A 19,252-nucleotide genomic window follows, 5' to 3' on the forward strand; every position below is an offset into this window, starting at 1 on the left:
ACCAACCGCCAGCTGAACTTTGTACTGTACAATACATCCTCGAGATCAATGGCCCAGCCACGTTATTGCCCACTCAGTCTGTATCTCAGCAGTTTGGCTATACAGATATCAATGGAGATCATATCACAACCCTTTAAAAAGTCCATATACAATATAAAAATTTGAGTTAATTAAAAAATACAGGTAGACTTTACTCCCTGAAAACACTACTGTTGATATACCAGAACTGAATGGTTGCCACTTAAGATACTTCTTTACTCTACCACAGAGAATGAAGTATAAGTCATGCAGAAAATACTAAAATTCCTCCAATCAACACTGCCAATTTCCACACATGTAACTCAGTTCCACAGCTTCTGTGTTACAAAGCCACTGCAAGTCATATTAAGGTCCTGTCTATTTGACATTTAGGACCATTTTTATTCTCATTACCAGTTTTTGTGACTAGCAGTTAACAGCAGTTTATGAACAATGACAACAAATATGTATTAAGTATATATAATAACACAGGTTTTCTTTTTTCCCCTATTTCAGTTACTCTGCAAAGCAGCACATATTAGTAAAATGTTTTCTAAGAGTTCATCTGTAAAAAATCATTTCATACACTTAAGATTATTGCAGTAGATTCATGTTAGAAGAATTTGACTGAAAAGTCTTACCACTTTCTAATTTTAGGAATTCAAAAATACTATTACATACACAGAAGTCTGAATAAAAGATTGCTCGCTCTAGAAAACAGTAACCCCAACTACATTGTGCAGAAGAACATTAGATACCCAAGGTAAAAGCTCTAACAATAAATGGAATACATGAGAAACAGCACTTTATGAACTAAAAACAAATGAAAATTTTGTTCTGAAAAAAATAAGTTTCCCTTTAGTGTTTGTTCACTTTTCAAAATAAAGTCCCCAAAAAGTGAGACAGTATGTTGGCTTAACATGAAAGGATAAATTATTAAAAGTAACAGTTGTACTTTATTTCAGCCCTCCTATATTTGCAGATGACATCATCAGCAGGAGCTTGAAGCATCTGTCAGATCTGGACAAGACTTCAAATAATCAGGACACAGAGGAGAGGGCTGGACACTGACAAAGAGAAGTTCAGCTGAAGGAGAACTCAAATCTAAAACTGGAAATGGAATAAGTGACTAACTGGTAGCACACTAAAGAAAACAATGTGTCTGGAGAGCACAGTGAAATACAAACGATACAAGCATATAAAATGCTGTCAAAAACTTACAACTCATTTTGGAATTATTAAAGCAAGTGCTTCCACATGGGGAAAGAACTACTCTGTCCTCTCTCAGAGCACTAATGTCCCAATTAAATGCTATACTTTAAATAGCATATAGACAAAAATCTAGTAAAGAAACTTAGGGAGTGTTTTTATAAACTTGTGTGAAGAAGCTGTAGGTAGATTTTAGTACAAAATTATCACTATGAAGAGGAAAAAAAAAAAAGACCCTCAACTTAACACGTATTTGAGAAAAAAGTAGCAGCAAAATTAGCTTAGGAATGAAACAAACCTGTACTTTAGGAAACACACGAAAGTTACTTCTCTAGAGGTTGTAATAATCAAAGAATCAAGCACCTGCCTAGAGTAGTCAATCTACACACAACACTACCTGAAAAAAGTACTAGATGAACTCCCAGGGTTCGTTCCAATCAACCAATTCTATGACTCAAGTGCCAACCAATTATACAGACACCTGTCAATCACCTGCTACTGAAGAAAAAAGCCAAACCCTACACTGCATTTACATTATACTATTCTTACCCTATGTTCAGGATCTAAATAAATTATCTAAAGAATTCAAAAATTTGTTGAGTCCTTATCCTTAAAGGGTCTCATTTATGTGAAGAATAGAGAGTAAGAAAATTCTCTCATTCTTGTAACTTAACCCATGGACAGAAGTAGTGCAAATTTATTTAGATATAAACCTTTAATCTGAACATGTATGCTAAAGAATAGAATTTTCACTTTTGCTCTGGCAAGATGAAAAGTAAAACTACATGGTATAGCACTTTCTAAACCACAAACTGTAAGTACACACCCAAAAAGTATCTTGCTCATGTTAACCACTAATACGAACTAATCAAATTTCCATGGTCAGTTTATTTTTACCAAATGTGATGCTTTTCTACTTCAATATTTAAAGATTTCTGCCCTTTCATAAATAATTGTTCTTGGTCTGGTAAAACCCAATCTTTCAAGACATTTAATTTATATTTTTACAACAAAAATCCTAAAATATGATTGAAAAACATAAGAAGTATTTCACCAACAGTATGCATTCCAAATAAGTACAAAAAAACAGTATCAAGAAGGATGACACTAATTGGAAGGAGGTGGCAAGAATCCCTAACAATAAAATTATTCAAGGCTTGGCATTTGATTTGCCTTTCTTGGAAAGCAATTCTTTCAAACAAGAAAAAAGTTTGCTTCCACTGTAAAAATACCAAATTCTCAGGGGAGTGGGGATAAACCAAGGCTGGAGATGGTTTTGACACTTCAATGATTAGTCACTTTATGCATTGAATTGGTTATTTTTCATATTAAAAAAAAAATCACCTGAAAGTGACAAAACATTAGGCAATACTGATTTACTCCTGCATCATGGTACTTGTGCTGTAATAATGGATGATCTACAATCAACAAACATTTGTGAAAACTTACAGAAAGCCCAAGTAACTGCTGTTCACGTGACATAAGTCTGTTTTTACAAGTGTATTTGTTTTGATTTTTTTTAATTGCAGTAAGTAGTCACGAGAGGTCACCATATTAAAATCTTCGTGAAAAAGAAACAAATAATTTGTAAGCTAGAGAAAACAGTTTATGCTGTCATTCTGATTAAAAGGAACTGGTTTCACTTACACAGGTATTTTTGGCTTAAGAGCCACAAACATAATGTAAACCATACAAACCACTTACTAAAAATTTTGTCTTACTAAAAATTTGGTTTTGCAACATATTAAGGTAAGTGGTAGCCAAATTCAATCCAAAGAACTGGAAATTTTACAGTGCAACACAGAATTGCTGGACTTTGTCCCACCGTATTTAAACTAGTTCTCTTGCCTCTGGTGCATTTTGCAAAAAAGTTAGAGTGACTGACGATCCATTTTACTTTCCCATCTTTACATGACTTACTGAGTGGCTCACAGCAGTACCATTACTTTCTAGTTTAAGAACTACAGTGGTTAATAGAGTGCTAAAATAAGCAAGACAATTACAGATTTGTAAGATTCATTTGAATTAGTTAAAATATAGGTAAGTGAATTTGACTACACCATCTCTATATTAAACCACTGGGCCAGTGACGTGTCACGTAATTTTTATTAAACCACTTGTGTGGAAGAATATATATTCTAATAGAGCGTGTAAAAGAAACTAAGCCACGCGGTTTTTTCCTTTTATTTACAGTGATACATGGTATCTCCATTCAAGTTAAAGAAATATTAAAAGAGTCAAAAGCTTCAATAATTGAGAGTGTAACCAGCATATGGAAAACTTCCACCACTCTACATGTCCAAACATAAGCCTACATTAGCCTATGCGAATGTGTTTAGTACATGACAGCTAAACAACTGGTTCATGAGGAATCCAGGGCTTTTTTCTTTGCTTGTTTGGTAGAGGGGTTTTTTGGTTTGGGGTTTTTTGGTTTGTTTTTAATTGCAACCTTTTCTGTCACCAGTTTACATCACTTTGAAGGATCTTATTCTTGTAAATTATAATCTTAATATGTACAGTGGGATATTTCTGATTAACATTAAAGACCAAGAAGTGAAGAAGGAAAAGCAACCCTAAACAACTGAACAAAAAACCCAAACAACTTAGCTATGTGGAGGGGAAAAAAAAGACACCTTTATCGCTCTGAAACAAAAAATATTATCACAAGTCCAGAACTACACAGCTTTGACATGTGTTGATTCTTCTGGAAACACAGTCACAAGCCATGTGTTCTTAATCATTTAAACAATTAATTGATTCCTTCTTTCTCCTCTCCTCCCTTTCAACCACTAGGACTAAAACCATTAAGGAATTTTAACAAAAGGTATTCTCAACATAAGTACAATCTACAAAATGCATGCATATGAAACTCTAGTCAACAGAACTTCAGAATTACGTAGCTCTAGAGTCAAGCCACATTGCTATGTATTTCATCTCAACTACTACCACCATCTCAATATCAGCACATATACTTTAAAGTTAACTTTTTGCCTGTTTTGACTCACATCAAAAGAAAGCTGACAGAAATGGCAACACTATACCCGAAAAATACATATCTGCAATTACTTCACTGCAGTAATTAGAATGTGTTTAAATCCAACTTGATCAAGTTGGATCCCAAGTACTGCCTTTAGGTTTGGGAATCTTGCAACACTTGCAGTTCCTCCAAATGAGTTATCCAATTGCATCCCAACTCTACATCAAGATAAATCTTAAACACAACGAATCCTTATGTTTTTCTGAGAAAAAAGAACTGGACAAACTGGTCAGAGAGAACCTGTAGTAAACTCCACCAGTTTCCCAACACAAAAGAATCAGGGAACCAGAACCTCAGGACACACCAAAGAATACTGCTGAAAATAACTCTAGAAGGTCCAAAGGTTTTATGCAGTAAAGTGTGATGCTTGTTTATTTTCAAAAATCCACTTACCCAGGAGTTTCAAAAAACAGCTATCACAAAGAAGATGAAACATTGCTAGATCAGATGGCTTACTCAGACTACATACCTGCAATAGGTCTCCTTCATCAAAACGTAGCATTTCTATTATGCCATCCGACTGGATGAAAGCTGCAAAGAAAAACAAAAAACTAAGTGACTTCAGAAAAAAACATTTAATTATTAAATAAAAAGAGCAACTTAAAACATCCAAAATCTGCTATACCTCATTCTGTACATAGACCTATGACTAACCAAAATAACAATGCAGAGTCTAACAAACACCAAACAAAAAAAAAAAATTGTGACATTAATTTTCCTTGGAGAAGTACCACACTTGGCAGATCAGTATTTTGGCATAAAAATATTTAACTCCAAAGGGGACAACAACTTCTAGGGTCCTGAAAAAGATTGGTGGTATCAAGGTTACTCCATACTTCAATAAAACAACTGAAGTTAATACATCTAAGCCCATAAAGAGTTCAGACATTTACAAACAGAATTTCTGTTTCATTTATACACCAAAAATCTTAACGGTACATCTGGAAAGCCTTGTTCACATTGTTCCCTAACCCTTGGCATGGCAACAACTCTCTCCATCTTGATAGTAACATATTAAAATATGAAAAAGTTCATAAGTATTTGCACCATAAAACTAAATTCTATGAAAATTCAAGCCTCAGTCACATATACTTATTTCCTCTAAATGTTTGGACAGGCAAATTTTTTTTCAATTCCTCTCAAAATGCAGGGAATGCTACTTTCTTTTAAAGACAAAGAAATAAGGGCAATGCCCTTCCCGTAAAATATAATAATGCATACAAGAATGAATATGATTTAAAGAGGAAAGAGAAGTTCAAATTGTTCTACATCTTACTCCTCAAAAGTCTACTGAGGCACACAAAAAAGCAGGTCTTCAGAATAAAATACAGGAACAACCTCAGACCAGAAAATTGTATTAAAAAAAACCAACAAAACCAAAACCCTATAAATAACTCCTTCTCTACCCTACGTTCTTTTTCCATGACTGTCTTTACCATTCAGCTAGATGAAGCTGAGTGAGTGGTAATACGCCCCTCTTTCCGAAAGAGGAACAACTTCAACAGGAAGAAGTTAGATTTCCCAGCACACAGAAGCACAGTGTGCGCTTCTGGAAGATGGATTTTGAATCTCAGTCTGAAAAAGGACCTTTAAACCTTCAAAAGCGGCCCAGCTCAGGTGGAGTGTGAAAATCACCCCAGAGGGGAAAGGGGGCATTCAGATTATAAACAATACCCATGTCCTGCAATATTAATAGTGGCATGAACAGTCCTAGTCAGTCATGTCAGCAATACCGTAGAGGGTTTTTTTGTGTATGTATTGTCATTTCCTTAATGCTTTCCAAAACAAAGAAAACCCATCCTTGATCCAAGAATCAGGAGTTTGGTCAATCATTTATACTGAAGAACTATACAGAACATAGGGCAAGAGATTAAAAAAACAAACAAAACAAAACATTTAAACAGCTGTTACAAAATCAAGTCCTACAGTTCATGAAAATTTGGGGTTTTAAAACTTAAATTACTGGAGTAGGTCTTCCAGTTTAAAGTTTAATGCTAGAAACAAATAAGTGAATTCTTCTCAATTTGACTGGCAATACATGATGTGAGACATTCAAATCAGTGTTTAATTTTGGTTTTAAAACCACTCAGAAAAATCTGTAAGCTAACTGCAGTGCAAGACAATGAAGCTTGGACACATTAGGTTAAAACACAGAATATGAATAGTTAATCACAATTTCAGAGAAATGTCATGCTTATCCTCTGTGCAAAAAACCAAATTACAGATTAGCTGATATGGAGGGAAAATTCTCAATTTTTAACTTGGGGACAAATACAGAATAAAATTATTTTTTCTCATGTATTTGATTTATTGCAAGTTTAACAATCACAACTTAAAAAAAAAAAATACTTTCTCAATACAAGCACACCTTCCTAAGAGGCAAAACGAATTGCACTTCCGAGGTTGGGCTTTCTGTCATTCTCTTGTTTTCTAGATCTCTGCTTTGGAAACAAAGAACACACAGCACTTGACAGTGGCATCAGGCACAAGCAAAAAAATTATCAGAAAACATCTTTTTGTATTAATGATCTACCAAAAACCAGCAAAGCATAAAAGGGTATTTTATCTAATCACAAATTCTTAATATTTTTCTGAGGTTTTTTTCTCTGTTTTAAATATGACACACTGTTGGTACAAAGAGCAGAAAATAGCAACAATTCTTCCACAAGGATAACATACACAGAAGCTCACAGAAATTAGCCCAAGCTTTCTACCCAAGCAGCTTGAATTCAGGCAGCCCTTCAGTAAACTCCAAACACTTTCTCAGCCCCTTTTTAGTTATTTCATCTTTGTGACAACTTATGAACAAAGCAACAGATGTTACAGAACATTTTGAGTGGATGACACTGTTAAATAAAAGTGCCATTCATCATTACATCATTTAAGAAATGTTTACAGAGAGCAGGTGACAGTTAAGTGTCAGGTGAAGTCAGAGGCACTGCAAAGCTTGGCTGCTGGCCATTTCATGGCACTCGCATCTCAACTGAGATGCTGATGAAGTTGCTGTGGTTATACCTTTTATTTTGGTTTAGACTAACTTTCAAGCCTGTGTTTCTACTTTATTGGTTATTTCATCAAAGCAAGGAAATGGCAAGTAAATACTTACACCTTCCTGAGATGAAAGGTTTTTTTTGGAACTGGCTTCTCAGACTCTCAATTCAGGATGAAGCAAGGAGTCACCTCATTCAAATGAGGCAAAGCCAATTACATTTTAAAAAGCTCCACTGACGAGTCATAAAGAATCACCCAAATCCCTGTAAGAGCAGCTCTCAGACTGTCTAATATGGACCACAGAGAGGACAAAGTCTTCTTCAAAGTGAAATGCTGACGGTGCCCTTCTGGGTATTTATTTGCCCATTCCAAAATTAGCAGCAGTTGCTCACCTTTTGCACTTGTGCTACCTGACCTAAGCAAGTTTACAAACTTCTGCAGTGCAAGTCCAAAAATAGTCTTTTCTGTCCTTTTACACAAAATATATATGTCACCAATAGAGAATAGGTTATTACCAATGCTCAAAGACTCTGCAAGCAATTAAGTATGAGGTCACTTGGGCATGCTTTATTAGGTGAACTATTCCTCATGCTACAGAGGAAGATGACTCTTTTCTGCTAAGTCCCTAACAATTTCTCCTGGAAAAACTTCTTCCCAAAGCTTGAGCTGGTCCATTACCAGACTAATACTGTAGCCAATACTTTGATACCCTCGAAGAGTAAACTGTAGTAAATTAAGAACCATTACAGTCACCCCTGCCACATGACTGGCAACTGCTTCAAGAGGGGCACAACACAACATTTGGGGTAGGAAGCATTTTAGCTGTCACAGTATTATCTGCCACTGCACAAATCAGCAGCCAAGAAGGCAAATTACACATTAGGAAAATTATTTCTTCCTGACTCTACAGGTAATTGAAGCCCTGAAGGCTGATTACAATAGCTGTTAGTCAAACTTTAAATGTTACTAGTATGTTCGAGGACCAAAGAAGGAAAATCCACAGATTTCAAGGCCAGAAGAATCATAGTCTCTTTTCCTCTTCACCTGTGCTGAACAGAATACTTTCTTCGAAGAGGTAAATACAAATCTCCCTCAGCAGAAAAACTCTATCCTTTCAAGCTCCCACAAAAAGCAAATGTAACAGATTCATGAAAATCTGTAAGAATTTCAGTCATTCTCACTACTAGGGTAGTAAATTATTTCAGGGTTAAATTTTTCCAGCTATAGCTTGTGTATTCCTGGTTTCTTCTTTTCAGACAGTAGGTCACTATTAACAGAAGACAAACAAACAAGTGCTAAAAATACTATAAGTTTCATTTTCTGTTCGTTTTCAATTTACAGCCTTTAAAATGCAACTTCTTTGATTAAGTCAGCTTTACTATAAAAAGCCCACAAAAAATATCAGAAAGAGACCATGAATGTAGTCTTTCTACTCGCTCCAGAACACCTTGTTCTGCTGAGAGCACTTTCCAAGCTTGGTAAAACAAAACCCACCATCACAGCCATGGCCCCTAATCCCCAAACCACAGCTTTCTAGAACAGTAAATGCACTATCTAGTCATTATTACCAGTAGATTCTTAAATGCTTTCCCCTGCCCTTTCTGACATCATCACAGTGCTGGATGGTAAACACCTAACATAACAAAAATTAAACCAACAGTGGCCCAAAGAGATACTGAATTCACTTAAATTCCTCAAAGCTTAAGCAGCATCTTCTCACAAGTTTACACAGCTAGTAGACAAATCTTGCTCAAACACACCCCTAATTTGATTGTCCAAGCCTTTCACATTCGAGGTAAAAAAAAGAAAAGCACAGGTCTATAAACCATCAAGTAACAGGAAGAAAATTTTTAAATCCTACACATATCCAAAGTAAATGGGAACTTAGTACCAAAACCACTTTATCCAATACCAGTCTTTAGATGTGACTGAATTACACATAACAGAATAAATTTGCATTAATGCGAGACCAATGTGAGCACGAACTCTTGGTGCACAACAATAAAAAAAAATTCTCCCTGGTTCACAGGTTATGAGGCCGTCTCTGACTGAGATCCGATTTTTAAGGTGGCTTTGCAAACTTTTCATTCATTTAGCCACTGTCCATTCCTTCACTTTAACAGAAATGTATATTCTGACATATACACTTATAAAAACACTATCCTGAAATACAACTTAGCTCTGGAACAGCTACTCAACAGCAGCGGGTTCATTTATTTTTATGTTAATCATAATATATTCTCTTACAGGCTTGTAAGAACTCTTTTCTTCCCTAACTCTTGTCTAAACAAGTTGTCTAACTTTTTTGTAAGCTGTATTTATAAAAGCCAGCACCATCCAGTCTCTGAATTTTCTCCAAATTCTGAACATAGTATCCTAGCTTACTAAAATGGGGCCAGATCCATTATTTAAATAATTCCTAATTTACAGTAAGTTTTTTTTTAAAGTCAAGTTTCTAACCCTTTGTCTTAGTGACTAAGCTCACTTCAAGGTAACTATAACCACATGAACCAATTACAATGTGCTAAATGCCACTCGATTCTGTCCATGTAATTGTAATTACTGCCTTTGTATCACTACTGGTTAAACAGCACATCTGACCCTGGAGGAGTTATTTTTAAAGCTTTGACTATGAATTAACTGCTTATGCACAATCACACAATTTCAATCATCCTGAACAGTGGAAAACTGAGCAGCATGTGAAATACAGGCAGGTGGATACAGAATGCTAAAATAACATTATTACGGAACAGAAAATTACATTGTAAAAAACAAAATACTCCACAGATTAAGAAAAATAGAATTACACTGTAATTCAAGCAACCACTTTAATCAGCTTCAGGAATACAGAAGTCTGGTCAGCCTCAAGAAACACATCCCAGTTCAGTGTTCAAAACAATAAATTTGTTTAATGAAAGGCCTGTTCTCCAAGATGGAAGAGTCAGTGTAGCTATCTGCCTGAATTTCTGCCTACATCCCAACAGGTTCACTGGAAATGTAAAAGGTCATTCTCCTATGAGCCAGTGAATGTCAGGCAATAGAGAATCACCAGCCAGCAGGCCTGGTTTCCAGTTAAATCCTCTTGCACTCACATAGACTATTCGCTTGTTTATTTTTCAGTACTCCATAACAAAGCAAAATTAGTAATTTTCCCAAGAGACTTCACAAAGAGCCATCACAACAAAGACAGAAAATACACACAAAGTAGTAAAGATCACATGCAAAAACATCTCACTTTGAAGTCTTTTTACATAGAAACATATGCTTTATTCTTTATTAAAAACTCTACTGACCACTTCTCAAAAGCCAACTAGCCAAATTTTTATTTTCTGTTTATGTATTAGAGATCTGAAATAGAACCATTCCTAGATAATGCACTTTAATCATCACATGAAAAGAAAAAGCAATACATTAAGCCAAAAACCAAAAGACAGAATTTTCATCAAAACCCTCCTTTTGTACTACTGATTTAAAAAAAAAAAAAATTAAGACTTTACACAACACATACTCAAGTAAGTTCATATGCACCAACCTAGGCCCAAGTTAATACAAGCTCAACAGATAGCTCACTTGCACTGTGATACCTGAGCACACTATTTCACAGTGAGGCCAGGCTTTGCAGCGCCTCTGACTTCACCTGGCACTGTCACCTGCTCTCTGCAAACATTTCTTAAATGATAAAATAATGAATGTGAGGGTAATGAAAAAAAAGTCAAATAATTTGTATTTTACTGCACACAACAGCACAAATTGAGTGTATTAACTGATAGCCAACTAATTCTGCATATAGTATTTGGCTAAGTTATTTGTGTGTCGTTTCTAACTTCAGATAAAAGACAAGCTCCTTTACACAGCAAGGGCCTTCCCTAGTAAGAAGAGCTGTCACATTGTTTTCAGCCACTCATCTCTTTTCCCCTTAGTTAAGACTGATGAAGATTTTTTGGAATTCAGTCATCAATTCAGCTTTTAAAGCCAGCTCCAAACCAGAAAGTGACAGCATGATTCTGATTCAGAACACAGGCTCCAGACAGACAATGAAGCCACCACTTAGTGTGAGAAAGGAAGAAAGCGGGTCTCCATCCTGAAGCCACTGCTCCCACATCTGGCTCACAGTATTTGCTTCACACTTCAGAAGACAGTGCAAGACCGCTTGAAGGTTTCTTTCACTGAGTTAGTTCTTTCACATCCAGTTAGATAGACTGGATATATCTCCGGTGAGAGATATATCCTTGCAATAAAACTATACAAACATACGTACAAACAGAAAAGCTCACTGAAAGTAACACGTACTACCAATCTGCTTTTACTTTGTTATTTTCCTAACAAAATTATGTTAGGTGATTTTAGATTGACACACACACACACACAAAAAAAAAATCACACATTATTCAAATACCTTTATTCTCAGATGCTTATTCTGTACTCAGCTTGTATTTCCACCCTACAGAATTTGCATTTTCATCCACTTCAGTTTCATCTGATTTTTTTGTAATAAGAGTTTAAAAAATTATCTGCCATTGACCAAAATGGTCTATTTCAGATGGTAGCAAAAAAGATCACAAAACTTCACTTGAAAATAAACCAAAATACTACTTTAAAAGTTGCCAGATGCTTTAAAATACCCGTGAAAAAAAAATTTGCTTTAAGTTGGTCCTTTACTTTTAAACATTTCAATAATTTCATTTGTTCCTCCAAAGACATTATTTGCTGGCTCAAAAATGCTTCTCAGGAAATAATACTCAATTCCATTCACATGGGGTATGAATGAGAAAACTCATTTTAAAATAAATAAAAAAATAATAATTAAATAGGAAAGGAGAAATAATTCATCTGGAGAAAAACTTTAGTGCATGTTATTTTTAAGCCAAAGAGAACAATACTTCTGACATTCAAAGAAACTTCTCATAAAACATTTAAAGAGAGCAAAAAATTTAAAAGGAAGTTAAAGAGAAAAACAAGCATCTGCAAATAGCATCCTTTTTTCTGGCTTTGGGTCATACAAAGTAAAGCTTTTTATTCTTTCTGATGATGGCAGTTGTTAATATTTTAAAATTTCAATATGTTAAATTAGGTTATACTCCTATAAATTAATTGTTATTGAGCTGGTACAGGCATAAAATTAATTGGAACTATCCTCAAAAACAAGACACCCTATCCTGCAATGAGAAGAGGAAAACAGCAGCCACTTTAAACTACTCTTAAAGCTTTATCTTACTTTAGATTTTAGATTCAAGTTTTAGATCAGAAACTTTTCATTGTGGCATTAAGTTTTACCACTCAGCACTGCAAACTGATGCGTGCAAAAATAACATGGACTTACTGGAATTCTAACCTTTTTGGCATATAGAAACATTTAATACGTAGCAGGGAGATACCTCCTAACACATAAATGTCTTGCTAGCAATGTGAATGCAATCAGGTAAGAGCTACAGCTTATGCTCTGTGGACACTCCTCAGCTTTCAATCCTTACTCCTAACCTTGCTACCCACTACAGAGGATGCTTTGTATCACTCATGGCATAGAAACTGTGAACTACTAAGTGACAGAGTTCTGCTCTCCTCCCTGCCCTGATTTTGCTTCTCTCCCCTTTTTTCTTTGGTCACTTACCAGGGTGGAACTGCAGGAATTTATAGAACGAGAAGGGTACTTGGACACCACATTAGTTTAGATTTTGTTGCATAACACTTGCAACTAAATTAATACTAAATCACTGGAGAGAAGAATCACTGGGAGGGAGGAGCACAGTATCTCCACCCTCCCTATGCTCCCGTGGCAACACTGAAGTGTCCACTGGAAACAGCTATTAAGCCTGGAGGACAAGTAAAAACAGTGGCAAGATAACGCTTATTCGTCTGCCATAGGAAGTCTATAAATACAACAATCGAAGGCCTGGAAAAGATAGAAAAAGCCCGATGTTAAAGCCCTGGTGTTAATGATGTGGCAGTAACACTACTTATTGATTGCTTAGCAAAGCACTCTGTTGACTTGCCATGTGGGAACACAGAGCAGCAGGAAAAAGCTGGCTGCAATGTCTGATAAAGCCAGAGGAGAAATGGGTGGAGAAGAACAACTGCAGAAAGTTTTGAAGGAAGATAAAATATAGGGCAAGAAAAATGAAACAAAACAGGGGAATTCCAGTTTGGGGGGAAAACTAAAAGATTAAAAAAAAAATTAAAGGTGCAAGTAGAGATAGGGAAATTAAATGCTTGCAGAAATTCAATTTAGCCACCTACAATACCTTGTAGGCAGTTACCCCTCAGAAGTAAATATACAGTCTCTTCTGGTCAGACTTTTACAAACAGCTGTGATGATGTGGTTTAACACCCTGTGCAACAGAGATCATGATTTCACCCAATAATTCCAAACCCTTAGGCTTAGTTACAGAATATGTTTTGGATAGACATCTAGTTCTACTTTGAAGATTTCAACCACCCTACATCATTAAGTTGCCCCTTAACTAAGACAACAGTCATTTACCGTCACTCAAAACACCTCTCGCTTCTACTTTGACATGCCTAATATCAAATCTCAACTTAAATAGGTATAGCTTTGCTAGATTAAAAGGCCCTTCAGCATCACAATTTTTCTCACAATATAAATATTTTTATAAATAAATGTTACGCTCAATCTCTGGGTTCCCTATTCTGCTATCTTTTTCCCTAGAGAAATTAAATTTAAACAAAGGAAGAATTCATTGGACCCATCAAGTACCAAGACTCCAATCAAATTTTCCCTGATGAAGGAGTTAATTTCAGTCTTTTCTCCATCAGATAATGACATTCAGTAGTACTGATCGGCAGAGTGGCTTCACCTGTGAAGATTCAGTCTGTCAATGACAATGATCTCTCTCAGCATCAGATATAATCAGGTTTCCCCAAAAACAAGGAATTTATTAATCTTTTTATTTTGGAAGATACAGTTCAGTGAAAGCTATCTGGGCACATCATGACCTAGTTAAGCTACATGAAAGGCAACTGACAAGGTATATGATAATATAAAAGCAGCTATATCATAATATAAAAGTTCCACACATACACACCTTCCTTACCTTTTTATACTTAGGAAAGACAACTTAGATGGCAAGAGTAGCCTCAATGCTTTCTATTACATGCTTGATAACGATAATTTCTGGTACCCCTAGACTGCCCATTGCTGGCTCCACAGACTGAAGTTACACACAGGTCCAGAACACCAAAACAAACACACAAAGGAAGGAAATGGTTTCCAGTAAGGACCAAGTACTCCATGTCACCTGCTGCAAGAAAGGAATGGCCAGATTTTGCAACATTTAATATCCATATCTCTCAGTATTTCCACAGACATATGAGTTGCATAGATTGTTAAGTGTTACTTTAATACATATTGTATATTAACATGTTAACCACAGTTCAATTTACTATCATATTACCAGCAGCTAGCAAAGATGGAAACTAATAGCTGTATTACTCTTTGCATGGAAGATCAGATATAAGTAATTCTGTTGAAACAAATTTTTCAAGAGAAAGAATAAAAACTAGGGAACAAATAAAGCCTATGTGATCCACGAACACAGCAATAAGGAATGGTTGACAGGGTCTTGTTTTTATTCTATGATCACATTTTTTTAGTGATGCAGCAACCCATGAAGCTTTCTGGATCCAATTACAACTCCGCTCCTACCTAAACTATATCTAAATTACTATTACCATAGCACCAACTTCACCATGGACTTACATAGAAACTCAGATTTCTCCTGTCTTACAGATATTCCCATCAGTTGCAAAGTTATTGCAACCTCCAAGTTTTAGGATCACAAGGGAGACAAAAAATACAGAGACAGAGTAATCGAGAGTGGAATGGACCTTAAGACCTCACCCAGTTCAACCTTCTGCTGAAGTACAGTGAATGCTGAATTTGAACAATGTTGCTTAGGTTGTCGTTTAGCTTGGCCTGAAAACCTCCAAGGTCAGATATTCCACAACCTCTCCAGAGAACCTGCTTCAATGCCTGACTGTCCTCATCGTGAAATGCAGTCTCATTATGTCAAGCCAGAACATCACAGTAATCCTGACTGGAAGGCCAAAACAGATGGAGGAGTCAGTGATCCATGCGAGAGCCAACCCAAGCGGACCCACGCCTGTGCTGTGCTGCATGTCCAGGCTGGCTGTCAGGCCTGTGCTGCACATAGCCCCCGGCTGCAGGGCGAGCTCAGACAGCTCTCTGGAACTGAGGAGCCTGCGGGCAGCTCCCACTCCATACTGGCAATGCCACCTGGGTGGCCTTGCCTTTATCTAAAGTAGGGATGGAAATTCCCAGGTGAACATCCTTTCTTCTTGACAGTAAAATTATGAATACAGTTGTTTTCTTGCAAGGAAATCCAGCAATAGCTCTACAGACCAGCATGGAGTAACCCCTTCTATGGGCAGGGTATGCACAGTACGTTGCGTGTGCCCTGATGGGCTGTTTGATGCTGCACAATTCAGGGTTCCCAGCATCAAAACAGATCTATTATCTATGCTATTCTCTCTTTACAGCACTAGTTCTAATAAATAGAATTTTCAATGCTATTTTACAGTGTCTGAGTGCCTTTCTTGGATCATCACAGAGCAGCATCTCCTGGCACAAAACAAACTTTCCCTGTTTCACTTTATGGTCACTGTCTCTCAGGCTCCTGACCTGTGTCTCTGTGAGGAGTCGGGCTCCATTTTCTCCATAAACTACTTCAATATTGGCAGGCTGCCACAAGATCCTCCAAAGCCTCACTTCCCTGGGTCCCTCAGTCTCTATTCATAGGTCATGCACCCACTGATCATCTTTGTATCCTTCCAGTTGGATGGCAGAGAGCAAAACTGGACACAGTGGTTTAGGTGTGGTCTAATAAGTGCTGAGTAAACAGGAATAATCACTTTGTTCAGGGCAGTGGCTACACTCCTGTATGTTGCCAGGTCCATTGCTGACTCATTTCCAGGTTGTATCCCTCACAGGTGGTTATTCTGTCCCATAGGAAGGGCTTTACATTTGTCCTTTTTGGATTTCATGAAGGTCCTGTCAGCTCATTGTTCTGTCCTGCTTAGATCTCTCTGAAATGCAGACCTACCCTTGAGTATTAGTACATTCCAGCTCCAGATCAGTGACAAAGCTACAAAGCAGGACAGGTCCCAGAATAGAGCCCGGAGATGCTCCTTGCAGCCAGACTCTGAGGTAGAGCACAAACCACTGCTGGGAATAAACCAAAACCAAACACTCTGCAGTTTATGTGGTTGCCTGGATAGTTTTTATCATTATCTACAAATTCCACCTGTAAATATTTGTACAGTACTGTGGTGTAAATCACTGATTCTTTAAGACTTCTTCTATATTTCTAGATTAGTTTATATTTATTTAGAAGCCTCAGATAACCAGTTTTTAAATTCATTTAACATTCATTACATTCATTTAACATACCATTTCAAACAGGGGACCCAAAATCCCCTAGTGGAAGCAGATGTCATGAAAAAGTAGCCGATTTCTTTACTCTATCTCAATATCATTATCTTCTATCATCTTCAACCCAAGTTAGACATTTTCAGTCTACAGCTTATCTATTACAAAAATAAAGAAATTTCATAAGCTAGTCACATCAAACTATGCTGAAGCCATTCTGTTTCACACTCAGGAAACTACCTTGACGTATTCCCAACAAAGTATGCCTGTTAGGAAACGAGAAAGCTTTCAGTTTTCAAAAGTTAGAATTATCTCTTTAAAAACCTTCTTTCTGAGAACTTCTCAGCCATTTTTTCTTCACTACCACTCTCCTCCGTAAGGACTCCCTTCTATCAAGCTGATGAACAACAAGTATATAAGAGGTTTAGTGGAAATAAGTGTTTCAAATTATTTAAATCTGTACCATCCTTGTTTACAATTTTGTCTCCTACCATCACTCCCTCAAATGGCAATGTAATCTGTTTAATATCAGTATTAGCTGTGCTTCCTCATTTAAACAACCTTAAAAAAACCCAACCCTATCACCAAGGGTTGTTTGGGATTTTTTTAAGTAACTTCAAAAAGTTTAAAAAGTACACATTCTTTTACACCAAATCTGTACAGTCCAACATATATATAGGTATTCAATTGAAAAAACCCTCAGATACCCCTTAAGACATTGCAAAGACAAACAGCTTTACGAAGAATAGTTAATGGATCCGTTGATCAACTAACTTAAAAAATACTAAGCATGCTGCATTACAGTCAGCTGAACGGTTCTATTAAATAACATTTTGTAACTTCATACAGTACACAGACAGAAGGAGCTGTTATGTATATAGTTTCATTTCCTGTACACCTCCTTCCACTAAATTTCACTCAGGTATCTCTAAAACCAGTTCGATAAGGACAGCAAAACTCCCGCTCTCAGACTGTTCTCTGTTGCAGTGCATGCCAGGCAGTAGGAGAAGAGGTATTAAAAATGCATCTGTGATAGTCTTAGCGAGAAGGTAAATCTGGTAAGTGTAGCAGGAAAATCTCAGACTAGTGTAAAACTCCTCATTTTTTTTTCCTTTTCAGAAATTGGAATTACATTGCAATACTTCAGCTCTTTGCTATTTCCCCATTATATCCAAGGTTTTCAAAAAGAGAGAGAGCGCACACACAATCCTATTTTAGTCTCTTTAATACTCCAGAGCAAAAGTTATCAAGGCTGCTTATCAAAAAATGTTAACACCGTATTTTAAAAATGCAAATGCTCCATCACATCCTTGTTGCAGTCAGTAAATCAGTAATTATTCCATGTAGACAGCTGAGAAAACAGAAATACACAACAATCCTGCATCACGTTAAAATTTTACCAGCTGCCTCTAACAAACGCTATCTGACACAGGATTATTCTTTGCCTGTATTTATGACTAAAAAGATAAATACTTTCTGTTTCATTCTAATGGTCACTGGTTCCTTTGGTTTCTCCCTATGCAAGAAGAAATTCTTGGTATTAATGATTAAAAAATAATTAAAATGCGGAAATACTAACATAGTTTTTTAAAAAAAACAAATTATTTTTTAAATTACTGTAGTTTCTTTCAACTCACAGGGACAATGGATCAAATCAGTTGCTTCCACTGTGAGGACCCACTGTGCTCAACTTTCAGAACTACAGGATAATGCAGGCTGGAAGTGACCCCAGAGGCTCCAGCCCAGTCCCCTGGTCAGAGTGTGTCAACTTAGAGCAGGATGCTCAAGGTATTACCCACTCCAGTTCTGAGTACACCCATGTATCACCAGGAAAAGTTCAAATTTAATTCAAGTGCTGTCTTTTAGAGAAAAAAATATATTTTCTTGAGCTCCTGTTATACCAAGGTAATCTTCATGCTGTAGGCTGACAAAGTCAGAGGCACTACACTGGATAGAAGGTACTAGCAAGAGAAATAAAATAGATTATTACAGACTTCTATTCTTGCTGAACCCACAAACACAGGAACAAACCAAACTGGTTCTAGCCTATGCTTCAGTCATACAACTTTTACTGCTAGTTATGCATGAACCACAACATCCACCATTCACAGTCAGACTCTCAGGTCATTTACCAAGTTTACTGTTTGAAAAGACACCTTGAACTCATAAGCTTAGTAAATCACACCATGGAACCACAACATGTATGTCTTTAAGAAGAGCAAAACTGGGTAAGTTCTGAAATAAAGCAACACACAGCAAGTGTCCAAACTGTACTGCAAACAGGTGAATTTTTAACATGCACAAATGCATCTAAATGACTCAGAGCAATCCATATTGCAATACTGGCAACTGTTGACAAAAATCACAGCTGAAAGCTTTAAAGAATGCAAAGCTTATAGACCTCTGCAAACCCCAGAGGGGCTTCATCATGTTCAGAGCTACACAAATACATGGCAAGTCCCTTCAAGAGATGACACTCCAAGGCCCTGAACTGAGCACACTATCCTTAAATTGACCTCTACAGGTGAGGGCACCCCAGTCTGCTTCAAACGTGCAGTATAACTGGACACCGGTGAGGGAGAAAGAGGTCCAGA

General features: G+C 36.6%; 1 protein-coding gene across 1 annotated transcript in view; it reads right to left on the bottom strand.

Moving 5' to 3' along the window:
* Window positions 1–19,252, bottom strand: part of TMEM131 (transmembrane protein 131) — a 93,657-nt gene that overhangs the window by 69,685 nt on the left and 4,720 nt on the right. The window contains exon 2 of the mRNA XM_017818448.1: window positions 4,734–4,795. Within this exon, the coding sequence (XP_017673937.1) occupies window positions 4,734–4,766 (33 nt within the window). The 5' untranslated portion in view covers window positions 4,767–4,795. The remainder of the gene's footprint in view (window positions 1–4,733; window positions 4,796–19,252) is intronic.

This window comes from Lepidothrix coronata, unplaced genomic scaffold (genome assembly GCF_001604755.1).
Source record: "Lepidothrix coronata isolate B3197 unplaced genomic scaffold, Lepidothrix_coronata-1.0 Scaffold68, whole genome shotgun sequence".
Taxonomy (NCBI): Eukaryota; Metazoa; Chordata; class Aves; order Passeriformes; family Pipridae; genus Lepidothrix; species Lepidothrix coronata.